This window comes from Rhipicephalus sanguineus, chromosome 8 (genome assembly GCF_013339695.2).
Source record: "Rhipicephalus sanguineus isolate Rsan-2018 chromosome 8, BIME_Rsan_1.4, whole genome shotgun sequence".
Lineage (NCBI taxonomy): Eukaryota > Metazoa > Arthropoda > Arachnida > Ixodida > Ixodidae > Rhipicephalus > Rhipicephalus sanguineus.
Genome location: NC_051183.1, coordinates 90,519,877 through 90,546,831, shown reverse-complemented (window position 1 = coordinate 90,546,831; position 26,955 = coordinate 90,519,877). Strand labels below are relative to the sequence as shown.

Below are 26,955 nucleotides of genomic sequence, written 5' to 3'. Positions count from 1 at the left end.
ATAAAAGAAACTATATTCACTGCAAGGACTGTGCAATTTTACCCACCTTCGTTGCAACATTGTAAGGGGCAACGTATTTCGTGAATTACTGGAAATCGCAGCTTGGAAGCGGGACAATGGGCTCACACTAAACACAGGACAACAGCTCTTTTTCAAGACATAAATAGGACGGCCCACTGCAATGCTTCTATTTTCGTAACTATTCAGTATGCCGTATTTCGCCATTCCTTTCTTGTTTGAACCAACTTGCCCTGAAACGAATTTTGTTAAAACTATATTTTGTGAATTAGTCGTGGCCCTTTGCTAGCTCAATAATATTTGTTCATTTTAACGACGTTTTCAAAACGCAATATGTTAACATGGTCTTCAACAAATCTGCATATTTTTCCTACTTTTATTATGACAGCGTGCTTTATAACTTTAAATCGTGTTTCAGTGGGCGTTTTCAAATAGGTAATGGGTACATGTACTTCCTTACATGTCCCGCTTAGAATATATCACTTTAACTTGACCAGTATCATCAGTAAGAAAGAAGTTGCAGCTGAATCGCCCTAAGGACGAGGCACGGATGACGAAACTGGATCGGTGCTCATTACGGAGCGATGTCAACTGGTACCGCCCATACTTGCTCTGAAAAGACGCAGGTTCACCACTTGCTTTTGTTTTACGCACACACGAACATATTTAGCCAGTTGTAAGGACCACAGCTGTTATTAATAGTAGTAAAACACACCGGTCATGTACAGATGCGTGTGCAGAAAATCGCATTTAGGAACCAATCAGACGCGGTTCTTGAAAACTATATACTATTTTATTTATTTACTTATATGCCTACCGTAGTACTATGGAAAGCGATCAGCGTCGCTTTGTTCCTGCGAGTGCGAATATGCAAGCTAGCCTCTCAATGCGTATGTACTCTTGCTTCCCTCAAGTAAAATTGTTTCTTAATACCGTTTCACAAGTGACCGCAGATAGCCGAACTCTAGCAATGAAAGGGATCCGCGGTTTTCCAGGCAATCAGCAGCAATGCCACATAGCACCGCGGGGCAACGCACGACGGCGCAACGAGACAGAGTTCGAAAAACAACGGGAGAAATAGCTGGGAGAAACGCTGTTTTTTTTTTTCGGAAAGTATTTGTGAAACACGTTAAAATATTTTATTGCTGGTTCATGAAAAAGTGCTTATGAACTTTCCCAAGGCCTTAGTGTTTTCTTCCCTCTTCTTCTGGAACATGAACGGCGCAACTCGGACTGTACGGCATATAAATTATTCTCGAACTGCTGCACCTGTTGAACGCAAATTGGCAGTCCCTCGGAGGGTACACACGGGAAGGGAGCTTTCCGCGCATGTACAGGCTGCACTTTGTGGTAGCTGTAATGGAAGGCATGGAGTCAGCAGTAACGAAGTCAGTTGTTTAATCAGCTTGAATTTCAGGAAAGCTTCAAGGAACCTTCCACAGAAATAATAGTTGCAGAACGACAGTGACGAAGAACTTAACTTTCCTTGTGTAGCCGTTTTCACTCAAATGACAGACTATCTACCTTCAAGCTTAGCTAAAACACGTGATGTTATAGAATTTCTTGGAAAATATTTTAAAGTGCATAAGCAACAAGTCAAAATGAATATTGTGGGCATATTTTGTAAAGCATGAGTGCACCTTCCGCTCATCAGCATAACGGTTCGTTGTAGCGCTTTTTGGAGACGTTTGCAGTAATCGCGTGCGTTCTCAGTTTTATTTCCGCGCGCTCTGGAATCTCTGTAGCCTTCCGTTACCTTTACTCGCGCAACTTGACCTCGAAGGATACTCAGAATATTTGTATGCCAAGAACACAACCTATGTCCATATTTACAAAATTGATCGCACGTAAATCTCGTAGAATGACATTGAATCATACCGGAAGCTTTCTTAAAGCACAACTCCCTTAATCCTTGTGGCGTAAACTTGTTCTGGCTATAAATAGTATAAATATTTTTATCCTTCTGGTAACTAATTTACCAGATTAAGTACACGGTATCTTTGCCTCTCTGTCCACCTTCTGTCCACCCCTGTGCATGGTAGAAAACCGGTTACCCATGTTAATTTCCCTGCGTTTCCTTTTCATCTATTTCCCTCTCTCACTCTCTCTTTTCAGCGTTATCCTGGCTGTATTGTTAGAACTGACCCAAGGTGTGACCAACAAGCCATCGGCCGCATTCTTTTCTACACAATGTACTTAAAACCCCCAAGCTAAGAATTTTATTCTTAGGCTATTGGAGAAAAAATGAAGCGTACATCAATTGTGTTTTAGAAAATCATCTTGGCATAAAAGCAACTTATATGTTGTTTGAGCCCGGAGCGGTATTTACACATCTTGTTTTGACTATATGGTATTTTCTAATGTGCCCAAAAAACACTGTAAAATGGCGTTCTGAAATTCCTTTCAAGATCATTCAGCGCAAAAAAAAGGGCACAGTGAAGTTAGAAGTTAATATTTTCTTAAATATCACAGCATATCGTTTTACTGAAAAGTATTTCTAAGGCCGCCGGATCGAATCCCGGCCGCGGCGGCCGCATGTTCGGTGGAGGCGAAAATTACTGAGGCCCGTGTAGTTCGATTTAGGTGTACGCTAAGCTACCGGAGAGGTCGAAATTTCCAGAGCCCTCCACTACGGCGTCCCCCATAATCATATCGTGGTTTCGGGACGCAAAACTCCAGCAGTTTTTATTAAAATGACTGAAAAGTTCAAGCATTGCGTCAAAACCTAAATGCAGCTCCAATTCTGTGGATTAACCTGAGACCAGATGCACATCTGGTGAACACACACACTGAGCCACCATGACAGTTACACTGAGAAGCTGTTTAACCGACACTGCCTATTGTAACTTTTCTTTCAAACGTCAGCATCGCTCTCAAAATGCTTGAGCGCTCCTGCCAAAAACAAATGGAATATATGTTTTCTGTTCGTCGCTATTATTGCTGACATCCTTCAAGATCATCTCAAAATAGTATATCGTAGCATGAAATAAGCACAAAACTGCTATTTTTCCTTCCTTCTCAGATTAATATACACATGCTAGCATTTCTCTTTAAGAGCTCTCAGAAATACTCGTGTTTGTAACCCTTAGACATTTACCGCATTTTATATCGTGAAGTTATTACACATAAACACCAGTATATTGTTGTGGAGATGTACTCACCCAGTACGTTAGGGTCCGAGGGATCTGAAAATCACACAAAATTAAACGATCGAAGCATACAGCTGAAATTATAATACTCCAAATAGGCATAAGACAAAGAGCGTTTCATATTGCTTTTTTGTAGCCTAAGGAGAACTGATTCATACCCACTAGAGGGACTGACCTTACTGTCGATTATAGAGCTATGCACTCTAAAAAAACAGAGAGAAGAACGAAACGCCACTCACGCTTATTTTCCGATTTTCATGTAACCGACCGGTTACACGCCTGACGACTTCGAAAGGGGTCCTCAGCACAGCAAATCTCTGGGTTTACGTGTTTACGGCAGAGCACAGTGACCCCTTGAAATTCCTCGATATTCGGCGAATAATATGCACAGTGTGAATCTCAGTGGGTTGTATTCTCCGCGAAGGAAGGTATTGCACAGAGCGGCATGTTGTCAATGACCTAAAGACTGATAATATTAGTCACGTAACGGTACCGAACATACCTTCTTTAGCGGTCTTAGTTTTATACACAGAGTGCCATATGAAGAGTAATAGAAGGTTAATACAACGATCTCGATTTGTGAAAGTCGGTTAATAATGCTTCGTGACGAGATCCGAAGGACCATGACAACGAAGGGCTGGTAAAGCTACATTGTCCTCAGCAAAATAACGAATTTCATTTGAATGCAAGTGACATCATTACACGTACATTACCGCTAGCAATCTACCAGTGGCCCAAAAACGTAATATTAACAGGCACTGCAAATGCGCCAGTTGCCTTCGTGCTGAATAATAAGGTTACCTCATAACCTAAATAATTTATATAAGCATCCATATAAGGTCCGAAATTGAAATGTATAACCTTAGGCTCTGCATACCGAGATACATTGAAGTGATTTAAGAAGATTATGTGTATCTCAAATTTCAATGTCTACGCAACACACATTCGTAATAATTTGTGATTTACTTTTATTTTACGCGCATCAAATTAATATCGATTCATTCACTACATAGTGGATGTTATCTATAGTCGACAACAAAATTTATGACGCGTTCAAAACACGTCTGTAACCAATGCTGGGCAGTATCGAAGATACATGTATCTTAGATACTCGTTGGGTATCTTGTATCTGTATCGCGATACGCCTCGCAAGACGTGTATCAGTATCTGTATTTCCGATACATTCAACAATGTATCGTGTATCTTATGATACAAGGTACTGCATCGCAACACCTCCGTGCTGAACAACAAACGTTGGCTGAACTCAGCTTCTCAACATGGACACTGTTTCCACTATAAGCCACCTGAGTAAAACTAGACGCAGTGACATTCTCCGATCTATCCGCCAGAGTCCTCTAGCAAGGCCAGGCGACGAGGTCTCCGCGTCGCTATTAGTGGATCAGAGTCACATTGTGGCGCTCGCGCTGTCTCGACAAAATCAAGCGCACGAACGTCTACGCCGTGCTGACCTTTTGTTTTTCTGATTTTTTCCCTTTAGTTGTGTCAGGGCCGTGCTGTGTACTCCAATGTGTGCGGCGTCTTTCGCACAAATTGTGATGGCACTGTAGTGTTGTTATCGAAGTTTCTCTTCCGTGGTGCTTCGTTACGATGTCTGAAGAATCGAAGAATGGGGTTTCTCGGCGTCTCGTAGGTTGCGCACACCAGCGATCTGAAGGATCTCGTGGATGTAATTTTGACTTATATATTAGATCATATTTACTTATATGAAAATGAGATTCTAACCACTATCGCACCACTGGTACCGATGCTACATATAATAAAAGAAACATTTACCTAACAGACGATATCTGGGCGTACCGTATCTTTTTCTTCCCGCTATCATTATTCAAATAGTTTTTAAAATCATAAGTGCTTTTTAGCTACTCTTCTTTTGAACGACACACATTACTTAGGTCTCTCTATTTTATACCGTCTGTTTACATCAATGTCTTTTGTAACGTGCTGCCGAAATAAGCTCTCTGCTTCATGCTTACTTTCCACTGTCTGCGCCATTGCTGCTGCTGTTTCATTATTTATATTCCACTCAAGCTTATTGCTATGTCAAGGCGAAGTTGAGGACAGATGCCGAAAAATACGGGGGTGCCTGGTGTATGCAGAAAGGAAAATTCTGCCTATTACTTCGCAACATAGCGACCTTGAGTTTCAATTAAACTAACGAAAATCATGATGAACCATCTTGAAGCTTTCAAGAAGAGGATTCGAGGAGCAGTGTTAAACACATGCACGGCTGTTCTCATGAGCGTCCCAACGGGCTGTTTTGTGATATTTTCCATAGTCAATGTGTTTTCTGTTGTCCTGCTCTGGCAGGTAAGTTGACGATATTTGACTCCTAACTGTCATAGCTAGTATGTGCGCCGCCTGTATCGCCTTTCCGTTCTTATTCATTGTGATTGATTGGTAACCGCCTTTCTATTTGACTTATATATTTGTTTTCCTTCTTTAGGTCTGCTCACTTTTTAACACGAAAGTGTTTTATGGCGGGGTCCACCAAGACTTCGGTGACGTATTTCCGTCACGGAAATGACGTCGAAAAAAATATACACGATCAGATGGTAAAGGAAGAAGTTCCGTCAACGGGCATCGAACCCACGACCGCTCGGTGCGCAACAACAGATGCTGGGCACGCTATGCACTGCGCCAGGTCACAGACACTAAATGCTTTACAAACGCGCCTTTTATATCTACCATTCTCCCGGTAGGCGTCATGGTGTTGCCCTCTGGGAGCGGTAAATTAATTCGTCATTACTGTGGCCTCCGCGACTAGCACCTGCAACGCGTTACACGTCCCTCCCATTCGGCGCGTTTTCCATAGAAGTTCACTTTTGTCAATGCCTTAACACACCGTCTGGTGGCGACTTTAGCCAAGCGTCGCGTCGGTCTCGCTCATGGCTCTGCGACGCGCGCCTGCCTCACTTGGCTGTAACAGCGCTCTCCCCTTGAAAAATCGCGGCCGGGCTACCGGGGCGGCACGACGCGCTTTGCGCTTCCGTCTAGTCCGGCCGTGGTGTTTAATCACATTTTAACATGCCTCGGGATGGCAACCAAGTTCTGCGTCCAATATGCGACGCTCTTTTGGCTATCACACCTAGTTCTCTGATTACGCTTTCACCATCGACTACTACAGCTACCACAAGGGTTTGCTTAATCATTTAGCAGGAACGTCGTCAGGGTGGAGATGTACCACCAATCATCAAAGTGGGCACATCCACGTTAAATGTGCTATAGCTGCCTGACATCAATATACATTGTGCAAACTCTCTTATATCAATGTACAGTAAACATTCAGTTACTTCTGTAAGGGCACGATTTACTTTCGTGTTATTCCGATTCCTATGACGGAGGGATCAACCATGTTTTTTTGTTGTTAATAATTACCATATCATGGGAGCTGTATGTGGCAATAGTGTGAATAGCGGCGGTGTCCTGCGATGCTTTGTGCAATTATACAATACGTTTGGGACGTTTCTACGCTGCACATCTTATGCCGTAAAATAATAAATAATAAAAGATTAAACGTTTGTATGTCACTAACGAGCGTTTTACGCCAATACATAATCAGAATATTAAAATCGAGTGCAATCAACGTATGCACGATGCGTCACAATGAAAGTCGTTACCAGCGTTGTTGCTGCTGTACACCTGCTTGGTGATTTAATATTGCGGACACGGTGATGCGTTTACGGACAAAGTACAACACACCGGTAATTGCGGCATCGTGCGCAGGCTTCTTATTGAAGTGCTTGAAATTAGATGGCAATCCCCTAGGTGGTCGGCAAGCAGAGTAGCGACTCGCATTAATTACGAAAACGGCAGGTAAAAACCACTGACAGCACAGTGTATAAACAGCTGTCACCGTTGTGCAGCTTAAATAAACCCGGGTAAATTGTTTCCGAATGAAACTAATACACATTGAGAAAGAAATAAAAACTTTTTAAACACTAACAGACACCTCGTTCAAATGAAACAAAGCTCGTCGTAGTTAAGAAATCTTAAATGAAAACATTTTTGCGCATAGACATTTTATGCTACAATGTAAAGGGTAATCACAATTAAGCTTTATGGTTTTCATAAGATTCACCATAGGTACGTGAAAACCAGCTTTCCAAATAAGTTACGTATCTAGGGAGATACAAAGTGGGATGATCATTATCGCTGACACCCACTGAATTAACTACGGCTACACAATGAACTTTTAGTGACTGCAGTAAGTGGGCATGTTTTTTATTGAAAAGTTTGAGGCAGTCCTGCTGCCTCACAGTTTCACTTGGCAGAATTCTTCTAGCACACCCGTGGCCCTGAACACCCGGCCGCGAAGTTTCACTGCGGTTCGCATGATTACACATGCAAGACAGTATACAGACTGGCGCAAAGCAACGCCCCGAAGAGCCGCGGAAATTTTGTGCGGCGTTTAGACAAAGACAACGGTTACCCTTTTATAACCAGCTGGTGATATCAAGGAATGACTGCGCGTCACATCACGAAAGAACTTTGCGCCAATCTCCGCTGTATTGCATGCGTAATTATTCGAACCCCGATTAAACTTTGCAGCTGGATATCTCGGAGCACGGACATGCTAGAAAAATATTTTCAAGATGATCTTTGTAGAAAAGAGACTGCCTCAAACTTTTCGATACAAACATACCTGCGTAGTGCAGCCAATAGAAAGTCGATCGTCGCATATTAACTGGGAGGTTGACAACGATAATTACGATCTCACTTATTCCCAGCAACGTTGCTTGTTGGGCTAGTTGGAACAAGTCAGTCATATTGGTATTTAGCGCAAACAGTAGACAAAGGACAAAGGAGAGGACGTGGACGCTAAACTTATTCCCTCTGACCGCTAAACTTATTTGCAGAGGAGGCACTGTAAGAAAATCATCAAAGTTCATTTTGATCACCCGGTATAGATATGTAATAACACATTGTCGAATGTATCTAAGTATCGTGAGATACAATTGCAAAGTATCGTTCTCGGATACAATGACTGTCGCAGTATCTTGTATCTGTATCTCAAATACTTCTTGCCCAAGTAACTTGTATGGTATCGTGATACAATTTCAAAGTAACCTTGTCCAGTCCTGCCTGAAACATATTCTTTATTTTTTGCTAGTGGGATTTATTTTGTATTCTGGAAATGCACAAATATTTTTTCCATAATGGGGAACCCTACACGGTTTGTTTTCGAACTAGACAGATACTCATTTTATGTTGTCCAACATGACTGGCAATGCTAACATGCGTGTCAATGAGACTTCTTCGTAGTAGTCGAAAGTAAACGCTAGAAACATCTGTGCTTGATCATTTTTGATTCACAATATGAGTACTATATTAAGATAGCTGATTACTTACTGCACATTCCATAAATGTCTTTAGATACAAGCATAACGCTGCAGTTATAAGTTATTGGCTGACTATATATGAGCTCCATACAGTAAGAGCTTAGATATGGCTCTGGAATGGGTTCTGTGAACGATTTAAAAACACAAGTGTTATAGTAGAGACACTTGTCTTCGAATATTCACTAACTGGCTTTATAAAACATGCTTACACATTCGGAGAGCAAGGTGACGATCATTTGCGGGTTGCACTTTTTCCTTTGACTCGTAATACAGATCATTTAACTGCCTAAGCACTAGAAGCGCTTTGGCGATTTGAAAACCTGCCAATCGAAGCCAAGGCAGAATTTCCACCCTAAGTTATTTGCTCCATTATCTTTTCGGTATGTAAGCTCGTGTTTTGGATTAAAATCGTGGGTAAACCGTGCATCAGTTCTTCGCTCCCGCCAGCTTGCCCCATAAAGTAAAACGCGAATTGAAAGTGCAACCACCAAACAAAAGAGTGATAAGGTGCGTCATAATATCGTATAATGAAAATAAATCAATTATTCACAATAAAAATACAAAAACAAGGATTTTCGCAAACTCGAGCATTCTCTGTGCTCTAGCACTAAAGTTTAACACATTAACCATAATGCCGGGGACGTGTGCGCCGATCACGGGCGAGGGGCCGTGATCAAAAGCAATCAAAATTGTCAAGTCCGGCGCCTGCACAACGCGTGGGCGGCGAGAGCACGAACGCATTCGAAACGGAGAGAGATTAGCCTCGCATCTTGCTGCGATTCGAAGTAGAAAAATAAAAACAGGCCATATTCCGTTTGTGTGTTTTATCATTTCTCTAAACTTTCATTCATGTACTCAAGCAACAGATTACACAAGTAGCATATGTCGCCTCGAAAAATTCTCTCAGTGTCACGTGCTTCTGTCAGCGACGTCAGAGCAGCGATGTCTACGTAGGGGAGCGACGTCAGAGCGCAGATAACTTCATAGGGCTTTTCCTTACGGTACGTCATTCCCTCTATATTGAGGCGCGCGCCCGCGAGACGAAGGACAAGCGGTGCTCAGGGGGGGGATCGGAGATCTCTGTTCATTCCGCGTTCGTTCTGGCGGTTTTACGTCACAAAAGTGGGCGGTCCGCAGCTCTCTTCCGCCGAGAGGAAGAGGACAGCCAATCGTCAAGCGGTGAGCGGCGAGCTTTCCGGAAGTAGACGCGCATCGTTTGTCCTCGGCAAGGGAACCGTATATTTCAAGACGAAGTGTTTCTCGCCTTCTAATAAATACAGTTGTTATACGAAAAGATATTGTTTTTCTTTTCAAGCTCAAACAGTTTCTGAAACAGCAATAGGTTTCAGTGCTGATATTTATTGGTGTTAATTTTTCTAACCTGCTCGCTATCTGAAGTCGCGCACGCGGAAAAAAAAAGAGAAAAGTAGCGGTTGGCGCAGTTTTTCAAGATGTCGTCCCACCGCAATGTCTGGCTTGGCTCCCGGGTGTCGAATCGTCGAAAGGAGCTTCTGCTGGCTTTTATAAAAGAGCACCCACAGATACCTACGCCGTCGTGCCCACTGGGGCTGTCGTTCACGAGTGAGGACCGGGACGACACGTGGCAGTACCTGGTAGCGCTTTTGAACTAAGAAGTCCCTGCGCGTAAGACCACAGCCCAGTGGCACGCCCGTTCATTTTGTTCGCACTGTTCGTTTCGAGAACCAAAACCGACGCCGCACTCGCTCAGGTCTTCAAACGCAGCTCGCACCTCCAACCGCGAGAGAAGCACACGTCACAAGCGCCATTTTCTCAAAATCAGCTGTTGCGGCAGCCGCAACCGCCGCATCATGCCGTGCGAAGCCGTTTGTTCGCTCGAGAGAACGCGTCCGAACGGTCTCGCGCTCCGTTCGTTTGTAGCAGACGACATGCTCGTTGTGACGCGGTATGACGTCACCAAAAAATAAAAAATCAAGCAAAAAGAAAAATGGCTACGCCCCTCTGATACGTGGTTTTTTCCGGCTTCGGCCAATCGCGTGCGCCGCCAGAATGGGTACAGAACGAACGGCGCAGAACAGATATCTCCGATCACCCCACTCGTTATGCCGGAGATATGACGTCACCAAAAAAGAAAAGATCAAGCAAAAAAAAAGAAATGGCGACACCCCCGGGCCTTGAGTGGCATCTCCCGCTTCAGCCAATCAGCGCACTTGTTCTTCCCCAGGAGGACGAACAAGCGGAACGAACAGATCTCCGATCGCCCCCCAGTTTGAACTCTCACCTTTTCGCGGCGCGTGGCGTTGCAAATCTTGGCAGACAGGACCGTGAGAGCCCAATGCATGCAATGAACTTGTCAACTCGAAATACTGAGACACGATGAGGTACCCTATATGATCTGGCAATCTAATAGCAATAAAAATGTTCTTGTTGACTTAAAAAACAATAATGTAATATTAACACTCAGCGATGTGAAGGAAATCGAATTTAGCAGACATCTGTTACCGAAATAGCAAAAACATAATCTACTATAAAAATTCAGGCGATTACGATACTGTCCAATGCGAATCCTGAGCTCGGCTTCGTGTTGGGGCAAGGCCAACTGTGTTTGAAGTTTTGGCTTTCCGAAAGGTATCGACTACGCCATAAATCATTATTTTTTGTGAAGTAGGACAGCACCCACTACGCCATTGTTCGTATTTCTGCGGATAAGCGAGGTACTCGCTACACATCTGTAAGGTATTATGTGCACTTTGTTGATGCTGCATGTGGCTGATGACGATGAAAAATTATAGCTGAACATTTTGCAGTGAGTGGGAAGCATTAAACCACACACTGGTAGCGCAATTAGCACTGTGTGATGACGGTTGTTATTTTACTCTTCTGCCTCGCTTCTACATAGGATAGCGCGATTCCTTGCCTGACATGACGCCTGTATAGGGTCTTTTTGCAAATGAGTTTCAAGCACCAGCGTCACTCTGCGGTAGAATACTAGACTGCCACGCTGCGGGCCCGGGTTCAAATCCAATTCGATCCTCGGTATTTCTTTCCATCGGTTACGCCAACGACGGCGACGGTGACGCCGCTCACCGCAGGAATGAGCGCCTACCAGCTGCCCTCTAAAACAATTCAATAAAGCACACTGAATATTGAGCGCGATTATAAGTCAAAACAAATTTATATTTCAGTCAACACGTATACTTAGACATTATTAATGACAATACCATCGTTATCTTGCTTTGAATTGCCGCAAATGGTGAACACGAATCGCAAATTGCGACAGTGACCTTGCAGAAATTGTTGTGGCTCCAAGCACATCTGCTGTCGTTTAAACCTAGGTGGGTAGAACAGAAACTGCTAGGCGTTTAGCCTACGCGAAAAATGATGGGATCGACGACACACCGCATACGCCGCCGAGACGCCCTCGTAAGTGTTCATAAGTGAACTGCGCCTTCCGTCGTACAGATGTGACACGAAAAAATATGTCCTGCCCTTCCCGTCCATTCCACTTTTTCAGGCGCCTTGAGGACGGTTTCGCCAACCCCACTTCATCACGTAGCCGACCGACATCTCGACAATTGTTGATATGCGAGATTTGCTTTGTTGTGTGTCCGCTCAGATATATAAGTGGCCGTGGTGGAAACAATCATCCGGTATTACGATAATCCGGGCTAGCACTTGCATGCGCTTTGTATTAGGGAACATATTTACGCATGTCCAAGCTTTAACAAACGCTTTGTTATGTGGGCTCGAAGCTTTATACGTCTTGTTGCCGTTCCTTCCCGAAGACTGACCAAAAGATGTCAGAGTCCCATCACTGTATCACGCCGAGCTCCACTCCCGGGACAAGTGCAATACTCACACTCGCGTGCTCCTTCCAAAACACACAAGGGCGTAAAAAATTGTTTATTTCAAAATAAACACGACACATCTATTTCAGGTTACTGACTATGTTTTGCTGGTAAGGACGAATGGTTTTGTTCGCGAGAACTAGTATTGGAGTACGGCTCCTTCAGTTCCGGCATATGCGTCTCCAGCGACTACCGTTTCAATATCTAGTTTCGACCTGCGAAAGCGGACCCACCCACTTCCTTGTCACGAATCGCTATCCATATTTTCGACTAGTAGCCGTTTGGAGCGCACGTGCCTGCAAAGTCTTCGTCACATTTCCCGCCACTACGAACACGAAGCATCAGGCTTCACGACGCCCGACTACTTGTACATCAGGCCAAACGGCAACTAGTAGAGATAAAGGTGGCACCCACACAACTCCGTGCCAAACGACCAGCTTAATTTATAAATCAGAGAATACTAAGCAGATGTATGCATTCAACGCCGACGGCGTTATCGCTTCCTAGGCGGCTTGTCGCATCAGGCGCCTGAGCCGAAGAGGAAACGGCGCACCTCTGTTCTCTGGAACAATGCGCAGCAAGGATGATTACCGGCTGAGAGTCCTTCAAGCAAGTGCATTGGCTTGAATACATGCGGCCCGATACACAAAGGTGCTACTTGGTGACCGTAAGGGCTCTCTGTGGCCACTCCAAGCTTGAAGAGGCAACGGCGTTGACAAAGATCACGGTCCATTCTTATGGCTAAGCGAGCGGTTAGGACGCTTCGGGGTGGCGTATCCTTCGAAAAACCCAAATGTCCGAGCGTGTGTCCCAACGTCACGCAACCTTCGCGTGTCAAGAAATGACCCCTCTGTGGCAGAAGTGGAGAGTGCGGCCGTTGTGCCCCCGTAAAGGACGTTGACCTCTGCGGGTGTGGACGGCACTATTGTAACTCGTGCGTGTGATGTGATTGGACTGACCCCCTGGGAGCAATTACGCCATCTAAGGACCTCGGGAGAAGAGACCTTTATAACGAGCCATCCAGCTCACTCGACACAAACACTTTGTCATGTGTACCATGTAAATTAACCGCTGTTAAGTTTTTCTTCAGTCTCTCATTTGTCTTTGCATCCTCCTCCTGAAATTCCAGTGCCTGAGTAAGCCGGTCGCAACAGGCTGCAGTGGCTGGAACTAGAACCCGCGCTTTCTATCTTAGAAGTTCGACACCATACGTTCTAGCCTACCACGGCGGGTTACCCTGCGTGCTATGACTGCCAGGTCATAGAACGCAGTCATCGCCTGGTAAGTGCTTCACGAATTCCCTTGACAAGCTCAGTCGTCGCCGCTCTGTACAGGCTTTCAACGCTCCGGTGAGTTTCGCGAATGGCCAACTCGCTGGCACCTAGGACGAATTACTCTGGTGGTCAATCCAGCCTTATGACAGCCCAGTGCCGATATTGCCCCAAGACGCCACTGCGGAACTGAGAACTATCAAGAGATTGCGACAGCGGCGCACCGCATCGTGCTACACTCCCATCTTGAAATATCCACAACTAGAGCAACGTGTGATCAAACAAAGTTTTTCTACACTCACGCACGTCACGCCACCCTTCTTCGATGAAATGAGTGTACCCTGAAAACATTGCGCGCCCCTCAACGGCCTTTTCGTGACGCTGCCTTGGGACAAATCATCGGACTGACTGTGAAAGGCGTACAGCTAAGAAATAGTTACCAATTACAGTCCCTGAATGAGAGCCAATGGTAGGGAGGCGGAGTGAAAAAGGTGGAATATTACGCGAGTGCGAGCAATTGAGTAAATTTGCAATTTAAGATCGGGGAACTACGCATAATTCATCACTAAAAGTCATTCGTCCTAAGGTTCACATAGATGCGTGCGATCCGGATTACCATCTGGAATTCCCGACAGGGTAGCGACATAGACCAAATTGCGCAGATACAGAGATGGCCACACTGTGGGGAGATGCGACGCGCGCACTTCCTGTGTCGCTTCGAGGCAGCGCGGTGGCACAGCTCTAGGTCTTTCGTTTTACAGCGAAAGCTGTTATCAGGTAATTTCACCGGCCGTTTTTGGCGCCGTAGTTGTCCGCCGCCGCCGCCGCCGCCGGTGTCCGTAAGCACTATCGCTCGAAATAAGAAAAAAAGCTAGATAAGAAAAAAAAATCCAGGATGGAACGAGGTTCGAACCTGGGTCCTCTGCGTGGGAGCCCAGTATTCAACCTCTGAGGCATGCCGGTGCTTGAACTGCCTTGCAAAAAGACCCTATACAGTCTTCATGTCGGGAAGGAACCACATTACCATATGTAATGTAGCGTGGTAGAAGAGTAAAATAACAACCAGGAGTCACACAACGCGAATTCTGTAACCAGGCGTCACACAATGCGAATTGCGCAACGAGTGAGTTGTTGGATGCTTCCAACCCATTACAAAAGGGTCTGCCATAACTCTTCATCGTCATTAGCCACAGTATCAACAAAGTGCACATAATGCCTTACAGGTGTTTAGCAGATACCACGGTTTTGCGCAGAATGACGAGAAATTGCGTAGTGGCTGCTTCCTTCGTTCACAAAAATTATCATTTATAGCGTAGTGGGTTCCGCGCAAGTGCATTTCTATTGGTTGCTAAGGATGCCCATAAAGCTCCCATGATCCATTTCCTCAGGGCCTGAATAAAGTTAATTCCCTTTCTCTATCTCTTTCTCACGTTAGTGTATGTTATAAAGTGTGGTGGGAGAATGAAATAACGACCTGGCGTCACAAAATGCGAAGTACATAACTAGTGGGTCATTTAAAGCTTCCAACCGATTACAAAAGGCTCAGTCATAACTCTTCATCATCATCAGTCGTCGCATCAAGAAACTGCACATAATTCCTTAAAGATGGTACCTCGCTTCTCCGCAGAATGACGAGTAATGTCGTGGTGGGTGCTTCCAACTTCACAAATATTATAGTCTGTGGCGTAGTGGGTACGTTGCTAGTGTAGTTGTATTAGTAGCCACAAGAGAGTTTATAACGGGCTCTAGAAATGCCGCTCTTCGAGCTTTCACTGTGACTGTGCTGCGCTTTCCGCGCAGTCCTGGCGTTTTTTTTATTGTGTAAGTTACCCTGGCTTAAAAGAACTGACTGACTCGTCCACATTTGTACCATAGCAACTCCTGTGCATTCCCTAAATAAGGTAGATTGAATCAATGTTTCAATGTTGTAGTTGAATCTGTCAACGAAACTCCATCTTTAAAGCTCGGAAAAAATGACATCACAATATGTTCCAGCGCTTCTTTCTTATTTTGGTACTTCAAATAATGCACGCTGCTTGCAGTATTTTACGATTTCAAGCAGATTTCTTGAGCAATTACGATCTCAAGCAGATTTCTTGAGCAATACCTCCCTTAAGTAGAAATGGCAAAGGCGTAAAGAATCAAAATCAAACCAAGGAACCCGGGGAAATTAAAACGCTAGAAATCACGGAGAAGTAAGGAAAACTTGGTCGTGGATTGAGATCGACTGAAGGTCACGTCAAATTCTTCACTGTTTTGCAATATTGGCTACCACCCGTAAAATTTACACGGTTCCGCAGCGCAATGTGCTAATACCGATCTCGAACCTTGTGCAACGGAAAGATGAAGGCCTTGACGAAGTAAGCACTTTGATGTACTAGTTTCGGCTTATGGAAGGCTTGCAAAATTTGCAGATGCGTTGCTACAGTTGGTAATATTCGTACAGCGTCAGTGCACGCGAGATTTCGACAGTGTTAGAGAGCTCAGCCAGTGAACATGGCATTGAACAGTACATGGCTCATTACCACGTCCTTTAGAACTTCAAAGCACACGTTGTGTCTACAACTGCGACCATCCGGCATTGATAATAAAATGCTAAGTACACTAAGTTAGTTGATATCTATTCGAAGAAAGGGCTCGTTACCTATGCAAGCATCTTCAAGCCCAGGAAAAATGGACTGGGGACAGCTGTTGTCGCAGGTGCTTTTGATTTCGACAAAAATTGCGCCTACTAATCGCCGTCCCTATATTTTCTCCTTGCGTGGATGAAATTAGGGGTAGAAAACGACGTCTATGGATAGCCGAACCCTCAAGAATCTATACATGAAATCTGGGAGGGTGACAATTTTTTGTGACGGCAACTTCGTGAGAGTGCCAAACGTTTGTTGACACAAGCGCCCATTAAGCTTGCAGGAAGGAAGCTCATGCAAACACTTCTGAATATAAAAAGGCAGCCATTAGGCTGCACATAAAGCTTACCAGTACTGTCGTGGTGTTCCATGCGCAATAATAGGAAGACAGAGTAGCCACGTAGAGAAAAATTCCAGCAATCGCATTCTGAGATGTTTCGGATTTTACGGCAAATGTATATCTTACCTGTTAGATTGTAGACATTCATTTTATGTGGCGGATTGCCCAATATAAATTTTCCCATTAGAGTATCGTTCAGCCTGCAGCGTTAGAAATGACCGTGCAAGAAATAAATGCCCGAGTAAAATTTTCCTAATAGTATCTCTACAACTGGCAATGAAACCATAAAATCGCGGTACTCAAATAATTCGCTTTGTAAACATGCGCGCATGCCAGGAAATGGATAGCATGCCCTGACCTTCACCCCCGGCACCTCGAATGCCTGTGTGCGTAGCCCTATCCGGCTTACGACACGGCACTGGCTCAGTAATTCCTTTTCCGTTGTAAATATGCCGTTGGAGCATTCATCGCAACACATGCATATTAAGTAATTATGTACTGAATATTCTCACCGCAAGTAACTTCGTAGTCATCGTCATCAGTACCATGAAAAAGTGAATATGATATTCTTGGTGCTTTACGTCCCACAACCACAATAATATTATGAGGGACGCCGTCGTGAAGGGCTCTGGAAATTTTGACCACCTGGAGTTCTTTAAAGAGCATCTAAATATACGTATACGGTCCTCAAGCATTTCACCTCCATCGAAATGCGGCCGCCGCCGCGGGGATTCGATCCCGCGATCTTATGGTCAGCATCAAGCACCATAATCACTAGACCACTGCAATGGGTCACAATCAAAGAATTCGACTTCACCTAGAAGCGTTCTGGATTGGGAAGAGAGCGCTGTGCCGTCTTGCTTACCCCGTTGCTGCCCAATTGTTTGCTCTTCCACTCACGTTTGCGATTGGCGGCAGATTGCGGACTTGGAGAGAGACGACTGCTTATCTCCGTTACCACACGCGGAAACTGTGTTGTGGTCGCAGCCGCTTTATTTCCACATTACATGCTCCTAAAAGTGACGTTAGAATATGGCCGACCAATCTTCCATTCGACTAAGATTCTTTAAACAAATTGATGCACATTGTTCCTTTCACACTTATGTTCTGACGACCGCGTCACATTTTAAGACGAAAGTGTTTGATGCCGGGGTCTACCAAGACTTCAGTGACGTATTTCCGTCACGGAAATGATGTCGCAAAAATGCACAAGATCAGATGGCAAAGCACAACTTCTTGAAAAGAAGTTTCGTTAAAGGGAGTCGAATTCACGACCTGTCGGTCCTCGACAACAGATACCGAGCACACAACCACCTGCACCGCTACCACCATGCAGTTTCGCAAACGCGCCTTTAATTTCTCGCACTTTCCTCTCACAGTGCTTTTGATCGGCGGGGTAGTACCGCCGTCTGGGAGCGATACAGTGAAGCAAAGCATCGGGACCGTGGCCTCCACGATTAGCCCCTCTTCGCGCGCCTCATTCTCTCCTGCGCAACGCGGCGATCAGCGCCAGCGCATGCGCATCCCCTCCCCTTTCTCTCCTCTCCTACGCCCCCCTCTCGACCATCTGTCGACCGCGTTCACCGCTCGCCCTGTGAGAATTAACGGCCAGGCTTGAGGGAAGACATGATGCGTGTAGCGTTCCTCTTCGCGTTCCACGACGCGAGGTCGGTAGCATGCCCGAGGTAAGTAGCATGCCCAGCGAACCCCAACGGAACGCGATCCTGCAAGTGCTCCGTCTTCGCATCACCTCACGGTCTCCTTTAGCGGGAGATGGAGTAATTTTTTTTCAACACCTTAACACACCGTGAGGTGGCGACCTGAGCCCAAGCCTCGGCCTCTCTCACAGCCACCATCCATATTAAAAAACACTGTGACGCTCGCCTCCCTCGCCTGGCTGTAACACCGCGTTCAACGCCTATGCTCGTCCGGTGAGAAATCGCAGACGTTCTAGAGGAGAGACACGACGCGCGTCACTTTTTCCTCTAGACGAGCCGTGGTGTGACTTATTTTGTTAACTATTAAGATGCCGCTGGATGGCGACCTTGGCCCAAGTTCTGCGTCCAATCAGCGACGCTCTTCCGGCTGTCACACCGCTTTCTCTGATTACGCTCTCACCGTAATTATCTAATTACGCTCTCACCGTTCATTACTACACCTACCACAAAGGTTTCAATCATGATCATGGACGACAGTCGTCAGGTTGGCGATTTTCCACCAAGCGTCAACGTGAATGCATCCCGGTTATGCGGTGCTATATAGCTGTCATACACCAACGGACATTGTGCATGCTCTCTTATATCTATCTAGCGTAAACATTCAACTACTCCTGTTAGGACATGTTTCACTTTCGCGTTATACCAATCCCTAAGATGGTGGGATCAACTCTTTTTTTGCCTTTTGCATTACCCATGTTCCTTATCTCTTTTTCGTTTCTTTACTTTTGTTTGAGTTGTTTGTATTTCCTTTCTGTTTGCTTCGTTCAACAATCGTGAAATCAACATTATCATAGCCATTGCAGAACGTAGGTTGAAGCGCCGTATATAAAGACATTGTCTCCAAGATACCACTTCGTTATTCATTACCTGAAGGGTACTCTTTACACATGTTCAATGGCATGTGCTAATAGCGATGCCAACAACTCGTGATGTACAGTACATTGCGGCAAAAGTGAGAAAAATGAACAGATCTGAAAATATTAGACAGAAAATACACAATGCTCTTTTTGCATACAATCAAGGTATCCGTATACAATTTCTCTATAAATTTACGTAGAATATCATGGAACGATTGGTTGTTGTTTTGTTGCATGATTTTATATCGTTATTGAAGAATTCACCGGCGGCTGTCTATGTATTTCTTTCTTTATTTATTCAAGTGTCCAGGAGAACACTGTAGACAAAGGTAGGGATAAAAAGCGTCCGCAAATGTACCCATACTTGCTTGGCTTTTACGTTCCGGATAGCCCACTGCCATGGTTCCGTATGTGGTACGTGTTACCCACATGTTACGGCAGTAAGGGTGAGTAAGCACATGGAAACCACATGTTTTCCTCCTTACTCCCGAGCAAGATCGATACAATTTAATACAAGCCAAGTGAAGCGCATGCAATCTTTCACACGGTGCTCAATTCACCGTATGCGAATATAGAAATGAAAAAAAAAACACAACTTTCCGTAGCCTTTATCTCGGGCCGGGCATTCTTCAACCGTAAGGTAGTGCAGTGCTTACTGTATGGACCATTTGCAAAAACTTTCAAGACGGCTTTCCTGCAAAGTTTTTTTAACCTAGTACTCTCGTTACAGACTGTTCTTATCGCTCATTGTGTTTTACCGCACCCACTTCCAGTAAACGACAGGTTCCTAGTCCGCCACGCCTGGGTCAGGGTCAACCATGAGGCGACATAATCCCATAGCAATTTTTGAAAAAGTATGTGTGCTGGTCGCGTGTCTTTACTATAATTAGGTGTGGCAAAAGCACAACGAGCAAGACAAGCAGTCTGTGAACGAGAGTGCTTGCTTTAAAAAAGTGGAAACATTGCAGGAATGCCATGCTGTAGATCTTTGGAAATCACCCATTACTACTGCAAAAAAAATTCCAATGACTGTATTCGTGCCGCCATGGTAAATATGCGCATATTTCTTCATAAAAATCTGCCTTCTCAAAGGAACAACTGTACAATCGTTTCTTCTAAATCTTTTTCTGTCGACTCCCAGATTTCAATGTTTAACCAAAATTTGCAATGGGGTCTCTAGACAGGCTGTTTAATGTTGTCTAATTGTGCATCAGGTGCAGGATTTCATTAAACAATGCAGAAAATACGTTACCAAGTGTTATCAGATACAAGCTTGGACACTGTATGGTTATAATAAATTCTGTTCATCGCTATTTTTCGCATATGTTCGCAGGTTCTTGTCTGTTTTGTGCAGTCATATCCTACGCATGTTTCGTTTGTAGGTATTTTAGGTTTCCAGGAGAAAAGAAAAAGTGGTTCGGGTGTATTGAGTACCTGCAAGAAGGGAAATATTTATATACAATATGAACAGTAAATTATAGCATCAGGCTTCATAATGCCAAAATTCCAATGGACCAATAATTTAAACGAATTCGACAAGGTCTGCGTCAGATACACGTTGTAAGGAATGTTCATTTTTCACTGTTCATTTCTCGCTGTTTACAACCCAATGAAATTCTTTATAAAATTCCCCCCTTATATACGAACAACTATACTATCCTTTGTCTAAATATTTTTCTGTCGGCGCCCAGATTACAATATATGACCAGAATTTACAATGTTGTCTCTAGACATGTTGTTTAATGCTGTCCAATTGCCTATAAGCAGCACTGTGCATCAGTTAAACGCAGGCATTGTATTTTGCGCACCTTTTTGCTAAACAATGGCCTCAAAAAACGTACAAGCCTTGATTTGTTCTTACACCTATGAAAGATAACTGCAACGTATGTTGCCTTTAGAAGCAGGCTCCGTTTTAAGTGTACGTATGACGACTTCGCATCGATGACTCGAAAAAGCTCCTGTACGGCCTTCTTTATATTATTATAGACATTTACTATTTGACCTTTTTTCCCAAAGTGGGCATCTTCGTCAAAAAAACCTTCAGTTGACGTCATCTTAATGCGCGCTAAAAACGACGTTCTTCTACGATGTTTTATTGAGGCAAGTGTGTGGTGTAGGAGAATACACGTGTCCACGAGACTTGGACAGCCGAGGTACTTTACCTTCGAGTAAAAAATCTTTGAAAGCACCACAAACTCTGAGGTTAACAAATTCTGCGCAGCGAAAAAAAAAAGAAGGCGACACCACAACGAGCGCACTTTGCTACCTTTGTTTATTTGTCACATTCTGCATGTATATCTTATCGTCATGGCACGACTGTCGATAAGCGATTGAGCGATTCAATCTAAATACTTTATGAAGAAAGATCTTCCTCATTCATAATTTACGCCTTTGAAAGAAATGGCTGCATTGCACCATCGTCGCTTACCCACGCTGTGGGCATTATGAAATTATTTACTACCCTGCCGTGCCTCGCACTAGTGCTGAGGCACTGGACATGATGTTTATATGTGGCAGAAGCACTGCACCGTTGCTTACACTGCTGCCTTCGTCTTGTACTCTTCACCGCTCCTGGAAAGCACGCGTCTCTTCTCGAGTCCTCACTAAACGTGGCCGTGACATGGCACTGTCACAGCACAAATCATTTGCGAGGCGGGTTCTCCTCGTGCATTCAAAAGTATACTTACGTCGCCATTCCCGCTTTGTATGCTAGACTTTACGCTACTACGGCGTATGCAAACGTAATCCTTCCCGGATAACGCCTGTGGAGAAAGCTGCGCGCGAAGTCGAATTTGTGGGGGCACATTACTCAGTCTTGACTCCACTGCGAATCCAGAACCTCAGTTGATTCACTACTTAATCGGATGCATCCAGCCGCGGAGCTGGTTGCGTTCCACTCCTCTTCACCCTAACCACCCTATTTCTTTCTCTCTCTGTCTATTTCTTTATCCTTCTCGGTCTTTCTGTCTTCCTTTCTCTATCTTCCCTTTCTTTCTGTCTTCGTATTTATCGCTTCTCTTCTTTTCTCTCTTTCTCTAGCTCCCTATATCTTTTTCTCTCTTTTTTTGATTCTCTCATTTAACTCCATCTTTTTCTTTCTGTCTTTTTATCTCTTTGCTTCTCTCTTTCTTTCTACGATATGCTTTACTGTCTCCACTCCTCCTTTCCCTCATTAAAACCCTCACATCTCTCCTCCTCTCTCTTACTTCTATTTCCCACCCACTTGCTATTCTGTAGTATACAAGGCAATGTTGTGTTCTGCTAGCGTGCCTGGATAGGTGAGTAGTTATGACGCTCCCCTTCGGATGGTGTGTACGCGGGTTCGATCTCGCGTCGCGAGGAAACCTTTCCCCTCGAATTTCTCCCTTTCTCTATCTTTATTTCTCTTAGTTTCTCTCTCTCTCTCTCTCTCGTTCTACTCTCTGTACACGTCGTCTCGCCCATGAGACTCATTGCATCCCGCGCCGGAGAAATCGGCGCTTCTGTATTGCGACGAAGCAGTAGATGAAGACGACGTGGGCGATGAAGAAGAGGACGAAGAGAGCGCGTGCCGGTTCATGATGATGAGTTTTCTGTGACACCTCACAAACTACGGCGGGTACAACAGCTTCAATGTTAATAAATGATGAGGGAGGTAACAAGAAACCCCGATTCTTTTTAACGCTACATGCACTTGCGCATCAAATTACACTGGTGTATTCTTAAAAACACAAATATTTCACATAAGTGTGGCAGCTCTACGGAACGGAAGAGGCAAGCATTTGCACAGTGACATCTAAAGGTGATGGCTCAGTAGAAAGATATTGTGAATGGTAAATACGCCCAAGCTATACTTTACTTCGTTCTTAACTACAAGCAACCGCCATGGTGGTCTAGTGGTTATGGTGCTCGACTGCTGACCCGAAGGCCGTGGGATCGAATCCCAGCCTCGGCGGCCGCATTTTCAATGGAGGCGAAAATGCTTGAGGCACGTGTACTTAGATTTAGGTGCACGTTAAAGAATCCTAGGCGGTGGAAACTTCCGGAGTCCTCCAATATGGCATCCCTCAAAACCTTTCGTGGTCTTGGGAGGTCACACGCCAACAATTAATATTGCTATAAGTACAAGCGTCGGTTTCGCCGACGATTCCCAGCGAGCAAACAAGCCCGCGCATTGCACAGAAAGACGAGGTGCGCATGCGCCTCATCGGCTGTGCGGGAGCACGACTTGTAATATTATTTCAAACAATGCACACAACTGTAAACTGTGCAGTATCTAAAATAGTGCATGTAATTTCGATATTTGGGGAACGGCGACATATATCTCCTGCTTTGCAATCTGGTGCCGTTACAATTTTGATCACATAGGCGATTCTTTCTGCTTCTGATGCAGACTTTGTGCTGCTCTCACCTCGTAACTTGCCAAAACAATTTGGAGTGAAACGCGTGCTACTACTCTCTGTTATGTATTTACGCTGGCACGCCTGGATTGCCTCTTGTATGATAAACGCTTATCCAAAAAGCTCGCACACTGCAACACTGTGTACTCGCACCCTGCCCTTAAAACATTCGCACTCTCACGTTAAACATGCGTACTGGAATAACAGAATCTCACCAAGTGCCTTTATTAAGGACATTTCTTTCATCTATCTGAGTCGTGTACAGTCTTAGAGATGTTATTTGCATTTGTTTATTCTGTCCAGATGGCTTTTAAAAAAACAGCCAGCATGACCTTATATACTGTAAATTCTATGCAGCAGCAGCCAAGATTCTTCTTTTATATGGCGGCGCCAATAAGCACTAGTCTAAACACAAAACCACTTCGGCACTACTGTTCGCAGAGTGAGCTTACCTTAAGAAGGTTAAGATCTTCTTCGGAATTTGTCTTGACATATTGGGCTCCACAGTTGCAACTGAAGATAGCAACGGCTGCAAGCAATGCCGAGTGTGCGAAGTTCCAAGCCGAATAATCCATTTCTGGTGCAAGCAGGCAGTGGTTATTTTACTCTTCGGAGGTTAGTTTTTATGTAGGTGCACAAGGAAGCTCGATTATTGCTCGCGTTGCGTACTTCATCATTTTCCTGTTTGCCCCTGAATTGCGACAGCACCACAATGGGCAAAGGCCACAGAACACCTTGTGTTCGTTTCTTTTAGCGGTAAAGATACCATCTGGGCTATTTCTCCCTATTGTTTGAAATATCCATTACCTCAAGCTGCCTGCGATTTTCCTTAGCAAGGAATACTTCAAGACGTTAGGGTAATCGCCTTTTTCGATTAAAGTAATTTCTTCCCACATACCGTATTTATACAGTGCCGTGAGATTGTACGGCGCTAAAGTAATCCTGACTAATTGTGTAAGCACACGCGCTAGAATACTCCATAATTACACCAGCGACTGTTGTGTAATTTCAGAGACCTTGATATCTTCGCAAACTTTTTTTGGTGCTTCATAAGGAGTTCCGCAGAAAGAATAAGCTTACCTTCCTTATGTCATAGCGTTTAATTAGCCAAAGCATTAAACAGTGATTTGGCATTAAGCGGAGCTAGCATAGATTATATGCGGTAAGAAAAAGTTTATACACTACTGTAGCAAAAAACGGCATGGTGGCAGACCTCAAACAATTTTAAGGATATGCGATGAAGTATTATAGCAGAGATGGTCGGTCGATTACTCTTTTTAATTGATTAACGATTACGCATTCAATGATTTGTCCATTAATCGATTAATCGATTCCATGGAGGTTTTTTTTTCATCGATTCATCAGTTAATAGATATTTTTATTGGGCGCTATCAAAAGCGCTGAAAGGCGGTTTATAGTTCATGCAGGGCCCTACTTACTTGTTTGGTAAGTGGAACGAAGATGAAAAGCACTAGAGTCCATTGGTTTGACATGTGAGGTCATTTCATTCGGTTGGTTTATAGGTTTAACTTCCCAAAGTGTCCTGGCTATGACAAACGCCGCAATGGACAGCTCCGGATAATTTCGACCACCTGCGGCTCCTTAACTTGCCCTCACATCGCACAGTACACGAGTCTCTAACGTTCTGCCACCATTGAAATGCGACCGCCGCAGGCGGGATCGAATTGGCGTACTGATAGGGTATGCGGCCGAGCACCGCAACTAGTGCGCCATCGTAGCGGCTTAAACTTGTTTCCTTGAATGCTAAATATTGTAGGCGCGAATTGCTAGTGAAATGATAAACAAGGTGCGGTATAAAGCTAAAGAAGGCAGGAATTCAGGAAAAACGGAGACATGAAGTGGCGATTGTCGAACAAGGAGTGTTCCTGTCATGTTGTGCAACATGCAAGGCCTCTACAAGGTGACGCTTACTGATCGAATATGTTGAACTTTAGCATAAAGAAACGACGCAAGACGAGAAAAAAATACAACACACGATCACACACGGTGGCCTTCTCGAGTCTTCCGTCATCCTGTGTCGTGCCACTGCGGTAAACCTCTAGATTTGTAATTCGAACGAGCCCACGAGTCTGTTTACTTCAACTTGCTGACTGAAACACGGAAGACGAAACAAAGCACGGAAAAACGACAGCACTGAAATTTGATGTATATTAAAAACGTTTAAACAATTCCAGCATGTAAACCCCCCAAAAAGTTACTGTTTTCGGTTTTTCGAACCACATGCTCTTCTGTAAGGCGCTAAGGAACAACAAATGGCTGAGATGTTTGATTCGGCAACCCCGAATTGAGCACTAGCACTGTTGTTCGGATTGCAAGCAATATCTCTAGACTTTAGAAACAGCTTCATTGCTCTTTCATCAATATGTTCCATGCCAAAGTAAAGTCGTGTCCGCCGAAAAGTGAGCAGGGCAGCAAAAACAACCAGAAACTTGAGTGACCACACGATTAGTACATGAGATTGGCTGCTCGGGCGCTGCAGACGCTCCTGCGATGGACCACTCGCGATCCTGCGATCGACTGCGATCGACCCTGCGTATAGCTGTGCACACCGAGGGGGAGGAGGAAAGAGGGGCGTCAATTGTTTTTTTTCAACTTCTTTCATTTATTAGCAGGCAGCACACATTAGCTCGTAAATTTTAGATGAGTCGACTACTAAGCACCCTTAACCGGCTAGGCATGTAACTATATACTAACCGTCCCTTCGCAAGAAGTTCCAAATCTTTGGCATTGAAATTATTGTTTGTCTCACCTACATCATTAAAAGCAGAAATTTTTTAGGATAACATACTTGCACTGCTGATTATAGACAAATAATGATGTATACCACCCAAGAATAACGGACTGTGATGTTTTGTGTGCATGTGTGTTTCCCTCTCGCCCTATTTCTCGTGCTCTTTCTTCACTCTTGAAACATTCAATCTCCCCCATCTTTTTCTACAATGTAGTATATCATACCGGTTGTTCTGATCTAGTTAACATCCCTGCCTTTCCTCTTTCTCCCGTTCCAGCCACCGCAGTCGCGAAAACGTAAAGACTATATATAAGGATTAGGTTCTTGATTACGCAGGATAAATATACCATGCACAAATCATACCGCAAGCAGGTCCCTTCACGTCCTATTCTTTTATCTCTGTGTATTACATATCAACTTAATGAGGCCTTAGCTGCACCTTCTGTGTAAATAATACTGCAATCGCAATGACTAATGCTCCCAACACAGCAACCAATTGGTAGTCCAATGCGGGACGCTGCGTACACTTCCACGCAACTATGTAATAGGTACTCTTCAAAACCAAAGTCACTCCAGCGGGGTCGACGCGACGTTCAAACCAAGCTGGTGTATACGCCTCAAGTTGCGAAGGCATGTACAACTTGCCGACTGTTG

General features: G+C 44.4%; 1 protein-coding gene across 3 annotated transcripts; it reads right to left on the bottom strand.

Annotated features, from left to right (window-relative positions):
* Positions 1–1,131: 1,131 nt before the first annotated feature.
* LOC119402896 (uncharacterized) lies at positions 1,132–24,214 on the bottom strand. 3 transcript variants are annotated; one of them, XM_037669942.2, is made up of 6 exons: positions 24,002–24,214; positions 20,423–20,604; positions 16,722–16,795; positions 8,538–8,651; positions 3,180–3,203; positions 1,132–1,372 (listed from the first exon to the last, which is right to left on the bottom strand). In XM_037669942.2, the coding sequence occupies exons 1-6, from the start codon at positions 24,122–24,124 to the stop codon at positions 1,203–1,205; spliced, it is 687 nt and encodes a 228-aa protein (XP_037525870.1). In that variant the 5' UTR covers positions 24,125–24,214; the 3' UTR covers positions 1,132–1,202. The 3 variants fall into 3 exon arrangements, 2 of the variants coding, with proteins under 2 accessions (XP_037525870.1, XP_037525872.1); XR_005185985.2 differs by lacking the exon at positions 16,722–16,795; XM_037669944.2 differs by lacking the exon at positions 20,423–20,604.
* Positions 24,215–26,955: the final 2,741 nt, after the last annotated feature.